At 41.7% G+C, this 17913-nt stretch overlaps 1 protein-coding gene across 3 annotated transcripts in view; it reads left to right on the forward strand.

Annotated features, from left to right (window-relative positions):
* The first annotated feature begins 3105 nt into the window (after nucleotides 1–3105).
* The window catches only part of si:dkey-237i9.1 (SEC14-like protein 1), a 38451-nt gene continuing 23643 nt past the window's right edge, over nucleotides 3106–17913 (forward strand). The window contains exons 1-3 of one of the 3 annotated variants that reach the window (XM_044188744.1): nucleotides 3106–3624; nucleotides 4179–4204; nucleotides 7691–7780. In XM_044188744.1, coding sequence (XP_044044679.1) covers nucleotides 4199–4204; nucleotides 7691–7780 — 96 coding nt within the window. In that variant the 5' untranslated portion in view covers nucleotides 3106–3624; nucleotides 4179–4198. The remainder of the gene's footprint in view (nucleotides 3625–4178; nucleotides 4205–7690; nucleotides 7781–17913) is intronic. The other 2 variants (XM_044188750.1, XM_044188751.1) reach the window with 2 other exon arrangements.

The raw sequence follows: 17913 nt of genomic DNA on the forward strand, positions 1-17913 counted from the left end.
GAAAGTCAGGGGATCGCCAAAGTCAGAAGGATTCGGCCTCTGGGACATCATCAATGTCTGTGCAACATTTCATGGCACTCCTTAATAGTTGTTAGGACATTTCAGTCTGAGCCAAAGTGGTGGACCAACCAACACTGTCATCCATGTAGCCACGCCGCTAGCATGGCTAAAAACATAAATTGGTTCATAAGACTGAATGATAAAGAGCCACCTGTACATTTATCCATGCCACTGCTGTAGGATAACATAAGTTCAATCAGGAAATACAGCAAAAGTTTGCATGAATGCAGAAGCTTTATTTGATTCAAATCTTTGGCATTGACCCCGTCAGTTAGATATATCTATAGGGATGGAGTCCTATAAATAGCAGCCAATTGGAGAACCCCTAGGGAGCTGTAGTTTCATTACACAGAATAATATCAGCTCCAGTTTGTTCTGACAGTGAAGAAGGTGAGGCTTCTCAGTTGTAAGGAAAAGTAGAATAGATTTTGTTTTGGCTAATAGAAACTGCAGCTGGGTAGAATGTGATCTTGTTCTACTTTTGCTGTGGAGAGAAATTTTAAATTTAAATGAAAAGAGCATGTTTTTGCTGAAACAGCTTATGGAATAAAATCCCTTTTATGCCTCCTGAACTGCAATTTGTTGTAACCGCAGCCATTGCCCAGTAGAGGACACTGCATCCACATCCATTTTAAACTTTCTCAAGTAATACACTTTCTTTTTCCATATAAACGTACAATATTTTGTGTTGTCTGCTCTTAAGTGTCAGTAAGAACACATGCTCTTGATCAAACTCGGTACAGCTAATCAGACAAAATATACAAGCATCTGCGTACAGTTTTTGTTCTCTAACTGATTCCTATTAAGGAATATACATTTATCCATCTGTGTTTGTAATGAGTATAAGTATCTATACTTTTCAGGCCCCCACCGTAGGCCTTGAACACATATTTCATATATTTCTAACACCCAAGCAAACTGAGGACAAGACTTCCTGGAGGAGAGATGGCAGAGGGACAGCTTACACATGCTTCACTTGATGACATATAAAGATCATTTCCCTGGCTTTTTGCCTTTATCGGACTGACAGAGCGCAGGGAATAAAGGAAAGGAGAATGATGATGTGAGGAAAGAATCCCAAGCCAAGGGATGTCACAGTAACACAGTGTTTGCCTTCATCCCACTGAGCCCGCTGTGTGATGACCCCACTTAATGATGTATATGGTCTGTTTTCACTCACTAATGGTGAAATTCACCCACGCTGAACAACAAACAGCATGATGACCTTTTCCAATGACCTTGACTCAGTCTGAGCCAAAGCTGTGATATTTACTGGCGCTTCCTGTTTTCACGGTAAGGGCATGAATGGTGTATTACTTTGTTGTAACGGATTCTCCATAAACTCCATCAACTCTGAGAACTAAACAGAAGCTTATTGGCCCAAAGCCAAGTCCAGGCATATGTGTGAGCTACAACAACACAGGAAGGAAACACTCAGGTGTGAAACACACAAGCCTGTTGGACATGCAAGTCTAAGTAGACTGCATTTGATTGTTAATGGGCGAACCACTTAGATGGGTTTGCGTTTTTCACTTCATTTCAGTGTTTTTTTTATTTTTTTTATTTTGTGACATCATACCATGGGATACTTTTCACAATCAACTCCTTGTTTTTTTTGTTTTTTACAACAGATGTCTTGGGTTTCAGGTGTGTAAATAAGCTTGTTCCTATATAGGCTCAAGCACTCGTTTCCAAAGCCCGCTTTACGTGGCAGCGATCAGATTCCACCACCAGGGGCCTGTTGGGCTACTACGAAGAAAGCTCACTAGCCCACTAACACACGCAATAAGCGGGCCCAGGACGCTGCTCATCGGCTCCAATCCAACCCAGGCGTTCCCAACCGCGATGGGCGGCACAGTTTACCAAAGAAAAGCAAACTATAATATTAGACAAATATAATATTAGACAAATAATAAGCACACAATCCAGCCGAAAGCAACTCAGCTGCAGCTGCCAAACGTGTGTTTGCTCAGATGTATTCTTATGGCGTGTATGATCATTTTAGCCTCATTCTGGAGCAAATAAACGATAAATATAAACATATAATTTAGTAGGCTTACTCTCATATCTTATAAGTACAACAAGCACTTAAGGCTGCAGTGCTTCAGCCAGTCTCTGTTGTAGGATGATGTCGGTAAAGCACAAGGGTTTAGTCTCTGAACACTAAGTTAGTTACCATGGCGATCTGCGCCGGAGCCACCGTCGCAGGACTGCAAGCCCAGAGTTAAACCTGAACTCATGGCTTCCACTGTCTCCATTCACTTGGGAGGTTTGGCATCTTGCCAACCAAGGTCACACATTTCTGAGGGTAGATGAAACCAAAGGCACACCACCTTCGATCATTTTGAACAGCTAAAAGAAAGCGAGTGGTGGGTCGTTGGTGTCACGCATTGCTTTCTGTTATCTTATCAGTGAAGCTTCTAATCGATAGCTATACAAATAAGGTTGTGGCATTTGCATAAACAATAACATGGCTCATTTTGTAGGACTTTTACACACATTTTACACACGAAGGTCAGACGGCATGTTTCCTAACAGAAAGCCTGAGTCACAAGGTGTGGAGATTGTAAGATGGGCATTTATACGGCAGTCTGACAAAAGATGCACATCGGTTGTATTATGGGAAGTGTCTGATGCTTCTATTTGGACCATCCTTTTAAACAAAAATGTGTCTCTTGCGAGTCTCACAACTTTATGTGTGCAATTCTAAATCGCTGGCGTGGCCCTTCAAGCACGCAGGTCGACTGCAAGTGTCACCCACCCACCGTTCACCCTCAAACCTGTGCAGTTTATGTATACGTATCTGTTTTGGTAAAACAGTGGCAGTAAAGATGTAGGCTATAGATGCATCTGTGGTCTTACCGCACAAATCATTAATCACACTGCACTGGAGACAAACTGTATGGCAGTCTGTTGACCGCTGGTTGCAAAAAAAAAAAAAACTGCAAATAAGCTGCGCACATGACTGCAGCGCAATTCATGGCAAATTCTTTGAAACAAAACAATAATGTCGTGACGTGACTCAAACTGTGCGGCCTGGTTATAGGCTTTGCTCGTGGATGACTGTCATCTGGCGTTTGCTCTTCGCTTGAACAGATGTGGTCAGGCAGTGGATTTTTCTGAGCGCGGCGCTGCACTGCCCCGAGAGATGGAAAAAAACTGAGTTTAGAAAACGGGGAGGAGCGACGGCATCACATGCATGGCTGAGAGAGGAGGAGGATTTCTGTTCTCCTGTACGGACACTTCATCAATTTAGGCGTCATTTAACAGTGGGCTGTTTAGGATATTTAGTTTAACGCTCTTCCTCCGTCCGTTAGAGTCGCGCTGTGAGGAGGACTTGTCCCCCCCCCAGTTAGCTTGTTTGCTACTTACTCCGGCTGCATGGCCAGCTAGCACAATAAAGCTAACTACCGTTAGCTTCTGTTTTCAGTTCACCGCCCTGACCCGGCGAAGTGAAGAGACGAGGAGGGTAATGGCAAGAGTTTACTCGGATAGCCCTTTCAGAAGAAACAACGACTAACCAGACCAAACCAGCCCAGATTTCTTTAGTTCTTTGATTCACCGGTAAGCACCAGTTATAGTATTTATGTCAAGTTGCGATTTGTAAAGTTAGTGCTAGCTTGCGGGCTAGTCTCAATTAGCTAACGTTAGTACTGTTGTGTAAGCTAACGTTAACAAGTCGGCGTGGCAAATGTAAACCACTGTGAAGGTAGTTGTGTTAAAATAACAGTTCCTGTTATTAAATTTAATTTTGAACTGCAAACATAACATTTGGAGATTAAGACATTATTTTTCCCAGACGTGGTTCGGTTAAACGTTACACGGACATCAAAGCAATTGACAGAAGACCGAAACAAGTGACAATATTAAAAACACAAAGAGTTAACGTTAGCTTACTGAGCCAATATGAGATCATGAGAAAAAACTGTATACAAAAACAGAAGTTATACGTAAACGTTTGGAATGATAATTGGATTGGCAACTGCTATTAAAGTATCCTATCCGTTAGACATGATTAGTTATTCAGAGAGACAAACTGCTGAATGGTGTGTTTTGAAAGTGTGTCACCTGAAGTCTCTTAATTAACACGTACGTTTTGTTTTGACGTGTCTTTGAAGTTGCTGACAGATCCTGAATCATGACGGTAACTATGTACTGCAGTAGCAATCGTTAGATATGTGTTGTTTAGAGAGGAATACTGTGGCGACCTGTTTGTATTCCCGTCTGTTCTAGCCTGGTTATTATTAGTCTGCCTGCCCTGATCCCTCTAAGTAGTGCTGGGACGTTAGCTCACACCCCTCCTTGCAGCCATGATCCCATCACTGCATAGCAGGAGTTACAGACATGTATCAGCATGCTGACCAAACAGAACATTAAAGCTAGAGTGCAGGACTTTTACATATAAATGCCTCTCTGTTACATTCAAGCCCAAACGAGTTCACACAATTCTGATTTAAGCCTATCGCCGCCAGGTAAATCTCTCTGAATTTGGCAGTATACCGGAGTTTTTTTAAATCTGGTGTCTGTGGCGACATTCCTGCGCTGGCGCACCGGTGATGCATTTTACGCCAACCAGCAATGATTGGTTTGCCAGAGCAGAAGCGTTTTAAAAAGAGCCATGTAGAGAGCTCAGCGATCTGCCATTTAAAAAGAAAAAAGGAGAGCCTGTTTATTATTGAGAATTGTTTATTATGATCATATAATTTGTGTTAATATGCTTTATTTGGCAATGCTGTATTGTATGCAGTCATGCCAATAAAGCCACTTGAATTGAAATTGATCGGAGATGATGCAAGTCGCTCTTCACATGGCTCTGGAGCAACCATAGCAACAGAGTAGGCTGCTGCAACTAGGAGTAAAATCTACAAAGTGTCCAAGAGAAGTTTCTGTTGCTCCAGATAAAAAAAGAAACTCAGAGGAAGGATTACTGTCAAAAAAAAAAGAAAGCGATCTACGATGAGGACAAACACGGATAACCATTGGTGTAGCTTTAGCTTTTCCTTGTTGGAGAGCACTGAGAGAAGGGACTGAGGGCAGATCAAGCGGCAACCTCCTGGGCTGAAAAATTAAGCCAACAGAAAGAAGTGCCAAAAACCGCAGTTCCTCGAATGGCCACTTGAGGCTGGCTCCAAAAGCAAGTCAAGCCCTGTTTTATACAGTCTATGGTCAATTCCCATAGAGTTAAATGCTCAACTTTACAGCAGAAATAAACATGTTTACAGCCTGGTAGAAAAAACAATTTTTATATAACTGACCCATTTAAATAACTGACCCATTTAAATTATATTAAGGCTTAAAGTTATGCATAATTAAGGACGTGGCCGCTTTGAGTGACAGGTGGGTGCCCTCTCAGGTGGCTTGCCACTTGGTGGTTTCATCAACCAGGCTTCAATCTGCCCGCCTCAGCCCCACCTCCTTTGCCCATTTTTGGATTAGCCAGAGTCAGGGATTGCCAAGATGGCGACGGCCAGAGCCACCCACTTTGAGCTTCACAACGGCTCTTTAGCCGTAACTTATGGGTGATGTCACAGACATAACGTCCATTTTTTTTAATACAGTCTATGGGGCAGGCACATACGTCAAGTTACTGCTCTTGGACAGGTTGGTAAAATATTTGGAGTAAGCTATGTAGATATTACATTTACTCTACCTAAATAATGGATTATTGTCTTGGAACTTGAACACGAGCCTGGGGCGAGTTCACTGTAGGCATACATCATAAGCACGCGTCGACAATGTTTGTGTAATTACTGTCACGGCGAGAAGGGGGAGACAAAAGTTCCACACTCCAGCTTTAAGTTCAAGCTACACTTTGCACTACTTTTAAATTTCCTGGAGTAAGGAGAATCTTTGTCTTTAAACCACATTCCGTTTGGTTTTCATTAAAACATACAGATGGGTGACAAATTAAAGGAAAAACCTGAAGAGAAACATAACTAATGCAGATGCTTCCACGCAGGTGCACTGCATGTTACAATCAAGCAGTTAACATCCAATCATGCCCTGTGACATGTATAGAAATTCTGAGCAGGCCCAGTTGATTCAGATTTTCTATCAAGATGGCAAGAGGAAAAAAGATCCAAGTGACTTTGAAAGAGGGTTCATTGTTGGGGCACAGATGGCAGGAGCTTCAGTCACAAAGACTGCTCAACTGGTTAGTGTTTCAGTAAAGCAGTTACTAAAGTGACGTATGCATTTAGATCTATGGGAAAGACATCAGTAAATAGGGTCGGAAATTGTGGTCGACAGCGCGCATTTGATGACCGTGATGCTCGTGCATTAGTGTATGTGTAAGGAAAAACAAAAGAGCAACTCTTCCTCAGGTGCCTGAGAATATCAATGCAGGACGTGATCAGACTGTCAGAACAGTCCGTCGACAGTTACATAGAGAGGGATATTATAGTAGGGTTGCAGTGCATAAACCCCTCATTACAAAGATGAATGCACATTTGAGAGTTCAGTGGTGCAAAAACCATAGGCGCTAGTCTACAGAGATGTGGGGGAAAAGCGATATGGTCAGATGAGTCATCTTTCACCATATTCTCGACAAGTGGGCGAGTGCATGTGTGACGTACACAGAGAGAATGGTACAGGCCTGAATGCTTGACCTCTACAGTGAGGGGATCCGGTGGCTCTGTTATGCTGTGGAGGGCATTTTGCTGGCATGGTTTGGGTCCACTTGTCTCCTCAGAGGCAAGAGTCACTGCAAATCAATACAACATTGTTCTGAGTGATCACCTTTATCCTATGATAAAACATTTTTATCCTGATGAGAGTTGTCTCTTCCAGGATGACAATGCCCCCATCCATCTTTTGGAAGCATGGTGTTCATCCCCCCATTAGTTCCAGAGATTTGTAGAATCAATGCCAAGGTGCATTGAAGCTATTCTGGCAGCACGTAGTGGCCCAACACCTTACTTAGACGCTAAGGTTTTTCCTTTAATTTGTCACTTGTCTGTATGTGCATTTGTCTTTTAACTATTAATGTTCAAGTGACTAAGATTCCTTTTATTCATATGTTTTTACTCTCAGGCTCTCTCATCCTGTTCTCTGGCCTCTGCTCCAATGCTCCAGCATGTGGAATGTGCTGTTTACATTGTAAAGAATGAGCAGCACCTGTCTTTTTTTTTTCATCATTACGTGCAGTGTTGTTGTGTGTAGCTGTGACCTGAGCTTCTGCAGAGACAGTAGATGGACTTAGTTATATCCCCAGTAGTTTGTAGTGAAAAACCATTACTGTACGTCTCTGTTTGATAAATGAGCGGGAAATGCTGCATCCATTGATCAGCGAGATCTTCGGTCACGGCTCAGGAGAGTTTCCTTCTGCAGCCCATCACTAAACGCAGCTTTTTAGTTCGTAGGGCTGCTTGCCAACACACAAAGGTGGGCGCAAACACAAAAGCACCTGGCATCATTCAAGCAGTCAGCCAAAACACACCTTTACTTAATTACACACAGTCTCTCTGCCAAATGCAGCTATAATGCTGTCATTTTGGCACTCAGTTATTGTGATCATGCCACAACTGAATGAAATGCAGCCCTACATCTCAGCTTTTCTTTCTTTCACAAATGCCTGTGATCATAACTTTATTCTTTCTTTTCTGATTGGTTTATTCTTATTTCTGTTCAGGTTGTTGGTGTTACTATAATCCCCACCATGGTGCAGAAGTACCAGTCACCTGTGCGGGTGTACAAGCATCCCTTTGAGCTGGTGATGGAGGTAAGTGTCTTTACCTGGATTCACAGTCAACCCTATGTCCACATGAATATTGCATGCCATAAATGAAGACTTATGTAATGCTGGCAGGTGAGCGCTTCAGAGGTCACCCTCTGGAAGGTAGTCACTGAATGTTGCTGAAGGCAAACTGCAGTGCATGCAGTTTACTTCATGTTCCACATCACCATTCTAATGTCCACGGCTAGTGGACTAGCTGTCAATGTTGTGCTAGTGATTTGCAGGACCTGCAGCAACATTACTGCAGTGACAGCATAAACTTATAGAAATATTCCTAGTAGAAATGTGAAAAACAAGGCAACCATCACAGCTTATGTCTCTGATTAAAGAAACAGACATGGAGCTTTTTGAGTTGGTTGCAGTGTGAACACACTCGCAGCAGCCTAAAACAGGCCAGTGATTAACTAGCTAGAATGATAACTGTGTAAATTAAGAGGTTATACCCCCCGAGACACACACCACACACATGGGCTACTGAAATGACCTACTCCATCTAGCTTCCTGTCATCTCAAGGTTTAAGATCTGTTCATTGTTCACTGAAGTGTGGAACCATTGTGCTGTACTTCTGCACACTCAGCATCTGAACACGGCTGTGCTGTTATGTCAAACAGAGGTTCCACTTGGTGGTGGTAGTCCATTTGCAGTGTTAAAAATTCAGCACCTTGCATGGCTTTTAGCGACTGCCTTATTGCATGTTTTCGTTCACTTTAGAGCATGAGTGCCTGTGTTGAGTGTAGAGAGAGACTGTACATTTGCATGTCCTTCTCCTTTCTTTTTGCTTTTTTTTTTTTTTTTTTTAATGGCCAGCGCTCCTTGTGCCATCTATACTTTTACTCCCTACATTTTGGAGCTTTTGTAAATTCCCCTTTTCTGCATATACTTGGCCATGCAAAGGTGGTATTCACCGGCAACATGCTCCAGCAGCCAGCAAATGGAAAACACTAACTGATTGAGTCCGTGTTGTGTAGTGTCTCTTCCTACTGTAGTTTCATGTCAGCACTGGGTCTGGAAGACAATGACTGAATAGATTTTCTATATATTTTCAAACTTCTGTATCGTTGAGATCTAGTCTTTTTAAATACTGTGTAAAAGAAAAGAATAACAAGCTAGCGTACTACGCTAAGGACTATAATCATGCACTGGATGGATTGTGGGTAGATGGTTTACTCTTTAATGTTTTGACCTCAGCTGCTGTTTGCAGGGATGCACTAACACCACATTACTGACAGAGTCCTGGCCTGATTATACAACCATCGATTCCGGCCAAACAGTCTAACTAGTCAAAGATGCTTTATTGCTGTGCTGATAATTTCAGTGATGTATGGCTATTTCTGCTTTATTAATTTAAATGACCTTTGATCGCCAGGAAGTTAGTTGGCTATTTACTTCCTTTCAACAGCCTGTCGTGTTTTTAGCACGCCAGGTTCCAGACAGGTGCTGTTTTCTTTAAATGGAAATCAGCTTTCTACACTGTCAGGAAAGAGGATGCAGGAAGACTAAATCTCCTTAGCACAGGCTGGATTGAGCACTGGGCAAACAGATGGCTATAAATAGAGGGCTGGTACCTACACCTGGGTCTACACATGCAGTCGAAGGGGAAATAGCGATAATAGCAAAGCAGACTTGCATGATTTGTAAGCTGGAGATGACCCACCTCATGGGCTTTTTGTAGATGGGACAGGCTTACTTTTGGAAAACTAATGGAGTGGCCCAGGGTGTCTTTTAAACTAGGGCAGCAACGGATAAGATGGATGTTGAAAGTTGGATACAGAGTTGTGTTGTATAACATAATGGTTAAGACACAAGCAATGTGGTCTGAATCTATAGTGCATTTCTGAGTTAATAAGTGGTTAAAATATACATTTCAGTCAGTTTGAAGCTGAGTTTGGTATTTGGATTCTTTCCCCTTCTTGTGACTTTTCTCTGCAGCGAGTATTTTTGCAGACACTGCAGAGCAGACTTAATGGTGCGTCGCAACACTTGCTTGCTCTTTTTTTATTTATTTTTTTTATTGAAAACCCAGTGAAATTTCCTCACTTCCTCTATAGCAGGTCTTTCGCCATTGTAGCATAGAAGTGCAACAACATCCTGTTTGTGTGTGTGTGTGTCTCTCAACTTCTTTATGTCAAGACTACTTTCACTTTTCAATGTTTATAAGGTGTACATATTGTGCAGGGGAGGCCTAGGCAATATGCAGAGTAGTTCCAAATAATATGCACATTACTATATTGGGCCATAGCTTAATTCAGCTTTGTTATTCCCCCCTCCAGTTCCTCTGTTGGAGGCTTCTGAAATATTTGCCAGTAATGGCTTCTCTCTTTTGTCTGTTGGGGGGGGATTATATTTGACATTTTGCTTTGAGGAATTTGGTGTTCTCTCTCCACTTGACTCTGTTGTTTGGATTCTGTCAGTTCTTTGAAATACCCATTTACTCTTCTGAGGGTAAAAGCCAAGGCACTACATTCCTCCGTTAAAACCTTTTTTAAATGGATTCTTTTAGTGTAGATGAATTATTGCCTCTCTTCACTTGGCGGAGCCACTCGGCCCACTAACAGGTGCTATCAAAGTAATTCAACTCTTCCTCTGGCTAACACTGCTGTGGCTTGAATGTACTGATGCATAAGTCAAGCTTGGATCTCAGATACCCCTCAGCTGTTTTTGTTCTGCAGCGGTTACTGTACCCTGCTTTGAACATGGTATTTTCAGTATTCCCAGTGTTGAGAGCTTTTTGACAGATTTGACACTCTCCTCACAACTTGGCAGTTGAAAGTCCAATCTGATGGTTTTACAGTCTGTATTTTTAACTGCAACAATTATGACAAAAATGACATTTGACCGATCTGGCATTGACTTTAATGGCAATCAAGTTTATTCTTTAGAATAAAGTTACCCATGTGTACCACAGTCTGGACATTATTAAATAAGAAAATAAATTGAAACTCTCAGCACCCTTGTATCATTGCATAATGTTGCTTGACTTTGATTTTGGCTTGTCGGTATTGTGAAGTGCTTTGAGATTGCAACAGTGATTACAGGGCTATACATATACACTTGATAGCACTAGATGTGACACTTTCAAATGATAGTGGTGCATTACAGAAGAATCTAAGTGATTGCATGTCACTCAAGAGGCCAGCTCCTGAAAGTTCTGACTAGATTAGAATGGCGCCAGAGTGAAGCGCACACCACAGCACCATCAGTATGTACCCTAATAGGAAACTGTGAACTTACTTTGTAGATAAAGTTAACTCAGTCAACAACAGTCTCATCCGTCGAGAGCTGTGCACATTGGTGGCTGTGCACCAACAACAGCTGACTGGGTTTGTTTGAGTTGCCCAAAAGCACACAACCACCCAATGTGTATTAGTATTGACCTTGATAGCCTTCTTATCGCTCCACAAAGTTGGCCTGTTTGTCTTTGTTCTTATTTTTATTTATTTTTTTGTTGTTGAGGGATTTGGAGTATCACTGAAGTAAGGAAGTACAGCAGCAGTTTATTTAAAAAAAAATAAATAAAATAAAAAAAAATTACCCTCAGCTACAGCGGTCCCTTGAGCCTGCTGCTGCATCTCAATAACAGGAAATGTAGTCGATGTTGTTACTGCTATTATCGCAGCAGTCCAGTCTCAAAGCCTCTAGTCTATCCTTGGGGAGTCACATAGGAATGTCGAAAGCACAACACAATACCCCTCTCGCTGTTGTTTCAGGCCTGAAGGGACAGTTGCTTCTGGAACACATCCACAGATGAAGAATGACTTCAGTAGCCACAAGAGGAATAAAAAAAACTGGCTGACCCTGGAATAGTAAATAACTACTAACTTGATGCTGTCTGTTACAGTTGAGCTTCAAAGAAAATAACTATCCCTAAAGTCCTTCAACTCCCAGATTAGTACGCATACTGCAGAGAGAGGGTATTAAGTGAGTCAAAGCCTATCGTAGCCTAACCTGCTCCATGGAAACGTATGGATCTGTAGCTAATCCACGAGGACAAAGCTCTTTGGGCCCGCCCCTGTCCCAGTAGCGTTTCTACAGGGGAAAGAACAGGATGTGCCATACTAGTGTAATGCCTGCTGGACTTGTTGGCACCATCAACGGCAGGGGACATTTCCTTCTTAGTGACTAAATCCTCTTTATCAGCGGCAGCAATACAAACAAGTACATATGCTTTAGATATCGTAGAAAAGGTTTCAGTCGTAGTCATCTGGACACTGTTTTCAGAATCAAGACGTTTCGGCTCCCATCCGGAAGTCATTCTCAATTGTGAAAAAATTTTTCACGATAGAACACTCCTGGACGAATGAAGGACTACACTGTCTTATGCTTTAGATACACTGTCTTATGCTTTAGATACTAAATGTTTTCATGGCATCAGACTGTGTTTCAAAAGCAAACTGGATTGTTTTGAAATAGATGTCATTGGTTAGTAAACCCTTGCAATGTAGAAAAACAGACTCAAAAGCATTACAGACATACGGTTTAGTAACTAGAGAACACAAAATAAAAGGTATTGGTAAAATGATGAGGAAACAGAGCAGGAATAAATATAATTTACAGAAATGCCACAAGAAGACAAAAGGGAAATAGAATGAAAGGGAGAGGCAGTGTGACCCAAACTGTGTTAGCCGCTGTGTTAGCTAAGTTCTCCCTACCAACACAGTAGCCTCTGCACAACAACTGTGCGACTTCAGATTCTCTGAATTTCAGTGTTTCCCTTTTCATGGGGCCCACACGCGCTGGTCAACGCAGTTGAAAGCAAAGTGTGAAAGAATGCACTACACACACCTCTTCGTCAGACAGACTGGAACCTGTTGTTTGCTCTAGAATAAGTTGTTACCAAAGGCTCATTAGTGAGGCCCTCAATGTATTCCTACTGATAGTTGGTAGGGGACCTCATCTTGACGTTGTTGTGTTACTGTGTTTGCTGCATCACCAACTTTGTATCATGTCATGAAAAACATAATTACCAGTTCTGCATTTGATTCCTGTCCCTATTGTGCCTTAAGCATTTTAGTTTTGTTTCTCTTCCTTTCTAGTCTCTCTCAAAAACTGGTTCATGTAACATCTTTTGTCAGCCAGGCATGTGAGAGCACCTTCACGCTAGATCATGGCTGACTACAGGAAATGTTTAAAAGTCAATCTGAGCTTCCATCATGCAAAACAGAAATAACATTTTATTCAAGGAAGTAAATGCGTCCAGTAGATGTGTATACGTGTCTATTTTGCCTGGTGGTTGGTTAGATAACGATACCAAAACCCAGCTGTTGTAAGACAGCTGAGCTCGCATTTTTCATGCTACAGAGAGTAAAGAATTGAAGAAAAGAGTTATTGATACCTTGTCCGAGGTTTCTGCCTGTTTTTAAAAAGAAGTTTTTTTTTCTTGCCACTGTCGCCAAGTGCTTGCTCATGGTGGGATTTGTTGGGCCTCTGTAAATAATAGGAAAAGTACAATGAGATAACTTCTGTTATGAATTGACGCTATATAGATTAAATTTAATTGAAACTGATATGAAATGTTTCATGTTACCAGGTTTGGCTTTCTGCAAAGAGATAATTTTTTCTGCTGCACTTGGGGACTCAGATCCTGTACAGTTGGCTAATTTAGTCTTCTTTTGCACCATGAACTACTTTGAGCTCCTTGTGCCTCCTATAACTGTCTATATGTGCATCATGCCCAGCACGTTTTCCAAGTGTCGGATCGCCAACACATTGTTTGTGCCCGTTTGCTGTCGAGCCAATGTTTCTAAACTTGGCTCATCCTGCTGCCCCCCTTCTCTCTGTCTAGCCTGGCTAAGCGCAGAGTGACACTGCCAGGGTGACATCCCGTCCCACCATGTTCTGACCCACTTATGGCCAGGTCTGGTTAAGGCGTTTGCAGCCCAATTCTCTAACGCCAAAGCATCCCGGGCGTTATTCTGTCGTTTTAATCCGCCTGTGAGCTGGTGGCTTGTCTGTCGCTCATATCACATAATGGTTTCACGTCTAGAGGCGTGTACTTATACAAGCAAAGATTCACCTTCATGTCACCCTTGCCTGAACGGAGAAATTGGGTCATTTCAACAGTTCACACCATCTTTTCTGGCATGGAACGTGGTCCATTGGAAAAAGAGAGCAGAGAGAAATAGAATGAAACCTGATTACACTTCATTCATACTAGATTCAGTCAGAGCTCCTCAAGGGAGGTTTAATATCAAGAGGGTAATTTAGTATTCCTGCTCCAGTCAAATGTGTACTGATTTAGCTGTTTATGTACACTTTTCTCATTAGCTTTTCTCAGCATTGCACCTGTCTGTTCTGATTCAGAGAATTTCCATCCACTCTTCTGAATGAATCTGTCAGAGCCTTGCCTGCAGTGTGTAATTCACTTACTCAGCTAGATGCTGTTTGCCAAAAACAGTGAAGAGTTATGGCCTGCCACAGGGAGAGGAGCTTATCGCCCGGCGTGCTGCTTCAAACAGCATCAGTAAAGGACTGTACCAGCACCACGTGACTCGGGGAGCCTATGAGAAAATTCTGGAGCTGACTTCATTCACAGATCACCAGGACACTCATTCACCCTGTTTCCTGCTGCAAGGTCGAGATGCTGGCCAAACAGCTCCCCTCCCCCACTCTGCTTCGCTTTGCTAGACACCGATGAATATTTACGCACATACTCTTACACAATGACCCTTTAGCGTATTTCACACTGCAATCATGCTACAGTGTAGCAATGGATAGTGACTCAGATCTCAGCAGCAAGCATACACATACATATCCATGTATGTGTATGCTTGCTGCCATGTTTTTCTAATTCCTTTTTTTTTTTTAGTGCAATTAAAGGCAACCATTTTTTATTTTTTTTAAATCCAGAAATAGTGTTTTCCCACAAACCGAAAGGTAATGCTACCTTTTGTGAGACTGGACTACTCTGCAGTCAGATTTTTGATATGAGATTGGTAGACCACATACAGCTGTATTATCCTTCCCTATATACTGTATCTGTTTCTTTTCCCTTCAAATTTGTATGTGTTCTCCCAATCAGTTAATCTCTAAAGAGCAGTGTTCAGAAATCACCAGTTGTCTGTATGGTCACTGCTATTATCTCAACATTTCCTGGAAAAAAGACGATGCTCAGGAATCTCTAGTAGTATTTACTGAAACCATCGCAGTTAATAAAATAATTGAATGTTTCAATAGGGGTGACAGAACAGGCAGAGAATATGCTTAGGCAGCACCTTTCTCTCCCTTACTGTAAAGCAGCATATCAATAATGCTGCGGTTTCCTGCAACTCGTTGCTTATGAGGAATTCTCAGACTTACATGCAGTGGTTTGGTGTAGAGAACAGTCAGAGTGATGAGTAGGGCTGTACAGTTATGGACAGAGTTGATCATCTTGAGTGTTTAAAGAGATAATGTGTTCACTTTACGACCTATGTACTGGGTTTTGAAAATTTTTTGAAAATAGACATTGATTATTGAAAGTACTTGAATTTATATATTTTGTGCAAGAATAGAAATGTAGGTTCTTTTGATTTTTTTTTTTTTTAAAGTAACGTCACTGTAATACAGCACAGCTGAGAAGTGTTCACACATTCAATCCTCTCTCTTTTTAGTTGTTGTCTGTGAGCTTCTATAAAGCCTGCTAGTTCTCATTATAGAAATTCTCAGTGTTGTAACAGTAATTAACATTGATCCGTGTCTCAAACTGTGCTGTGTTGGGTCCTTGAATTTGAGGGAATTGTCTGGAATGTACTCAAAGTCTTAAGAAGGGGTGGGAACCATGTATGTAACAATTTGTTTATGTCTTTACCTTTTTCTTGCCTTCACACTAAATATTTGTGACTGTACATGAAAGGTGGCATCAGATATTGCTAGACAATTTATGCTTTCTAGTCTTCGATCATGAAAATCGATTGAGGACGCACATTGTATTTACTGGCGGATCTTGACCTCTCCAATATGGCGACTGCACAGATGCATAGCAGCGACATACAGCAGGCTCCCTTCCAGTCAAAATGGCAGCGAAGCCAAAGAAAACAGGGATTTATTCATCTCGTATAGTGTCTAACTTTAGTGGATCATAACATATCAGGTATGGAATTAATCTGCAGATGCTCCGGTTCAAGTTGGATGCTCCGGTTCTATGGATGTCAGTTTTTGAGCCACGACAAAGGCCAAAATGTGGCCTGCACCAGACTAGGTAAGCATTGTTTTTAGCCTAGCAGTTGTTGATCACTTGGCCAGTCGCTATAAGGATCATTTTCCAGCCATGCTGGATTATATTTACAATTTGCTGGCATATTTAGTTTTCGGTAACAGGCTCATCAAAGCGAGGAAGAAAGAAGAGGGAGAGCTGGGGACGAGTCAGAATTTTTTTTCTGATTCTGCGCAATCTAATTATAATGACTTGATTTTAACAAAACTTTGGTCAAAATACAAGACAACGTTATGTGGTTCATTTTAATTTCAAAGACTTTTTAAGCACTTAAAAAAGGGGGCTATTTTCAAGGTATTCCAGTACTTGATTTTTTTTTTATACTGCTAAAACAAAAAAACGATCGGTATCGGCCGATATGACTCATAGACAATCTGAAATCGGTCTCGCCGGCAAACAACGTGATCGGGGCATCCTTAGTTGACACATGTCATAAAAACGTTTGAAACTAGAATTCAGTAAGACCGTACCTTGACAGATGTTGACTTTTTATTCTTATTTTTGTTTGTTCTGTAAATCTCTGTAACTTGCTAGGGGTGTAAATTAAGAAAATATTTTTTTATTGGTATTTTGAGAAATGTAAACATTTAATGGTGGCTCATTGGCCATAATTCTTACTGTAAGAGTTAAGGCACTCAAATACTGGCATATTGTCAATAAGAAAAGCGGGGCTTAAGCACTTTGACCATATGCTTTTAGTTTGGTATTCTCTACGACGTACAGTAGGTCTATGTGCGAGTGTGGTCGCATATACGCAGCGATAAACACTTCATAGCATACATTTCAGATTATTGACTTTTCTGCATCGAGACATCTTTCAAGAGAGGATCGTCATGCATCTAAGAATCGATTCCACCCCCACCCCTAGCCCTCAGACATTGCTCCGTTTCATCATTTGGGAGCATCAGTGTCTCAGCACTTCCTGTATGTTTTTTAATGAGCTGACAGAGTTAAAGCTTACTATGAGTTATGTCTCAGTAAGCCTTACTTCAGCAAAAATGTATATAGTTCCGCATTTCTTGTTCTTACTGTGATGACTTTTTGATAGCCCACAGATGGCCATCCTGCTGCTTTCTATTCTCCATTGCACACATCTATCCAGTCATGCACGCATAACGTAGCAGTGCAGTTTAGCATATTGCATGGCCCACCAAATATGTAAGACCTTACATTTATATAAGGTCTGTGTACTCGGCAGATTGTCCCCCTTTTCTCTCTCCAAGTTGGTAGTTCCAGGCAGTTCTGCCATTACAATGCACACTGTAGCAGTGAGATCACTGGAAGGAGAGAAGTGGGTGGTATGGCATGCAGAGACCAAAGGCTCTATTGTTGCATCTGTTCAATCACGAGCTTGTTCTTTCTCTTACCCCACATCCAGTCTACACCTAAGCTCAGATGCTGTTGGGCCTGATGGGTGGAGAAACGTTTCATATTGCCTGTCTTTAGGTAGTGCTATGATTACCCTTGATTTGCCTTGACGAACCTTTTCCATCACACTCGCCTACATTTTAATTTCTCTTTAGATGTGACAGCAGCTCAAAACATTTAAGTTTAAGTATAGCAAACACTATGGTTAAGCACTCGACAAATAGATTAGCATTCGTACTGTATCAACACCAAAGGCTGTGTCCACAGCAGCCCTGTAGCGTTGCAGTATAAAGCTGTTTAACTGGTTGGCCTAGCTATGGAGAACCGGGACATGGAGGCTCTTGATACATTACATTCCCAAGAGTGGTTTCACCTACTTAGGCTCACATGAGCGGCTCCCTATTCAAATGCTCCTTCTGTACACATTCATTCAAAAGAGGCAGTCTTGCTGAAAAGCCTAATGGACCAAACTGAGGTCCTGGCATGGATAATTAACACAGCTGTGAATGTTTATGATAAATTGATGGTCAATTAATCACTGTTAAGTATTGATTGATC

Source organism: Siniperca chuatsi, linkage group LG3, assembly GCF_020085105.1.
Source record: "Siniperca chuatsi isolate FFG_IHB_CAS linkage group LG3, ASM2008510v1, whole genome shotgun sequence".
In the NCBI taxonomy this organism is placed as follows: domain Eukaryota; kingdom Metazoa; phylum Chordata; class Actinopteri; order Centrarchiformes; family Sinipercidae; genus Siniperca; species Siniperca chuatsi.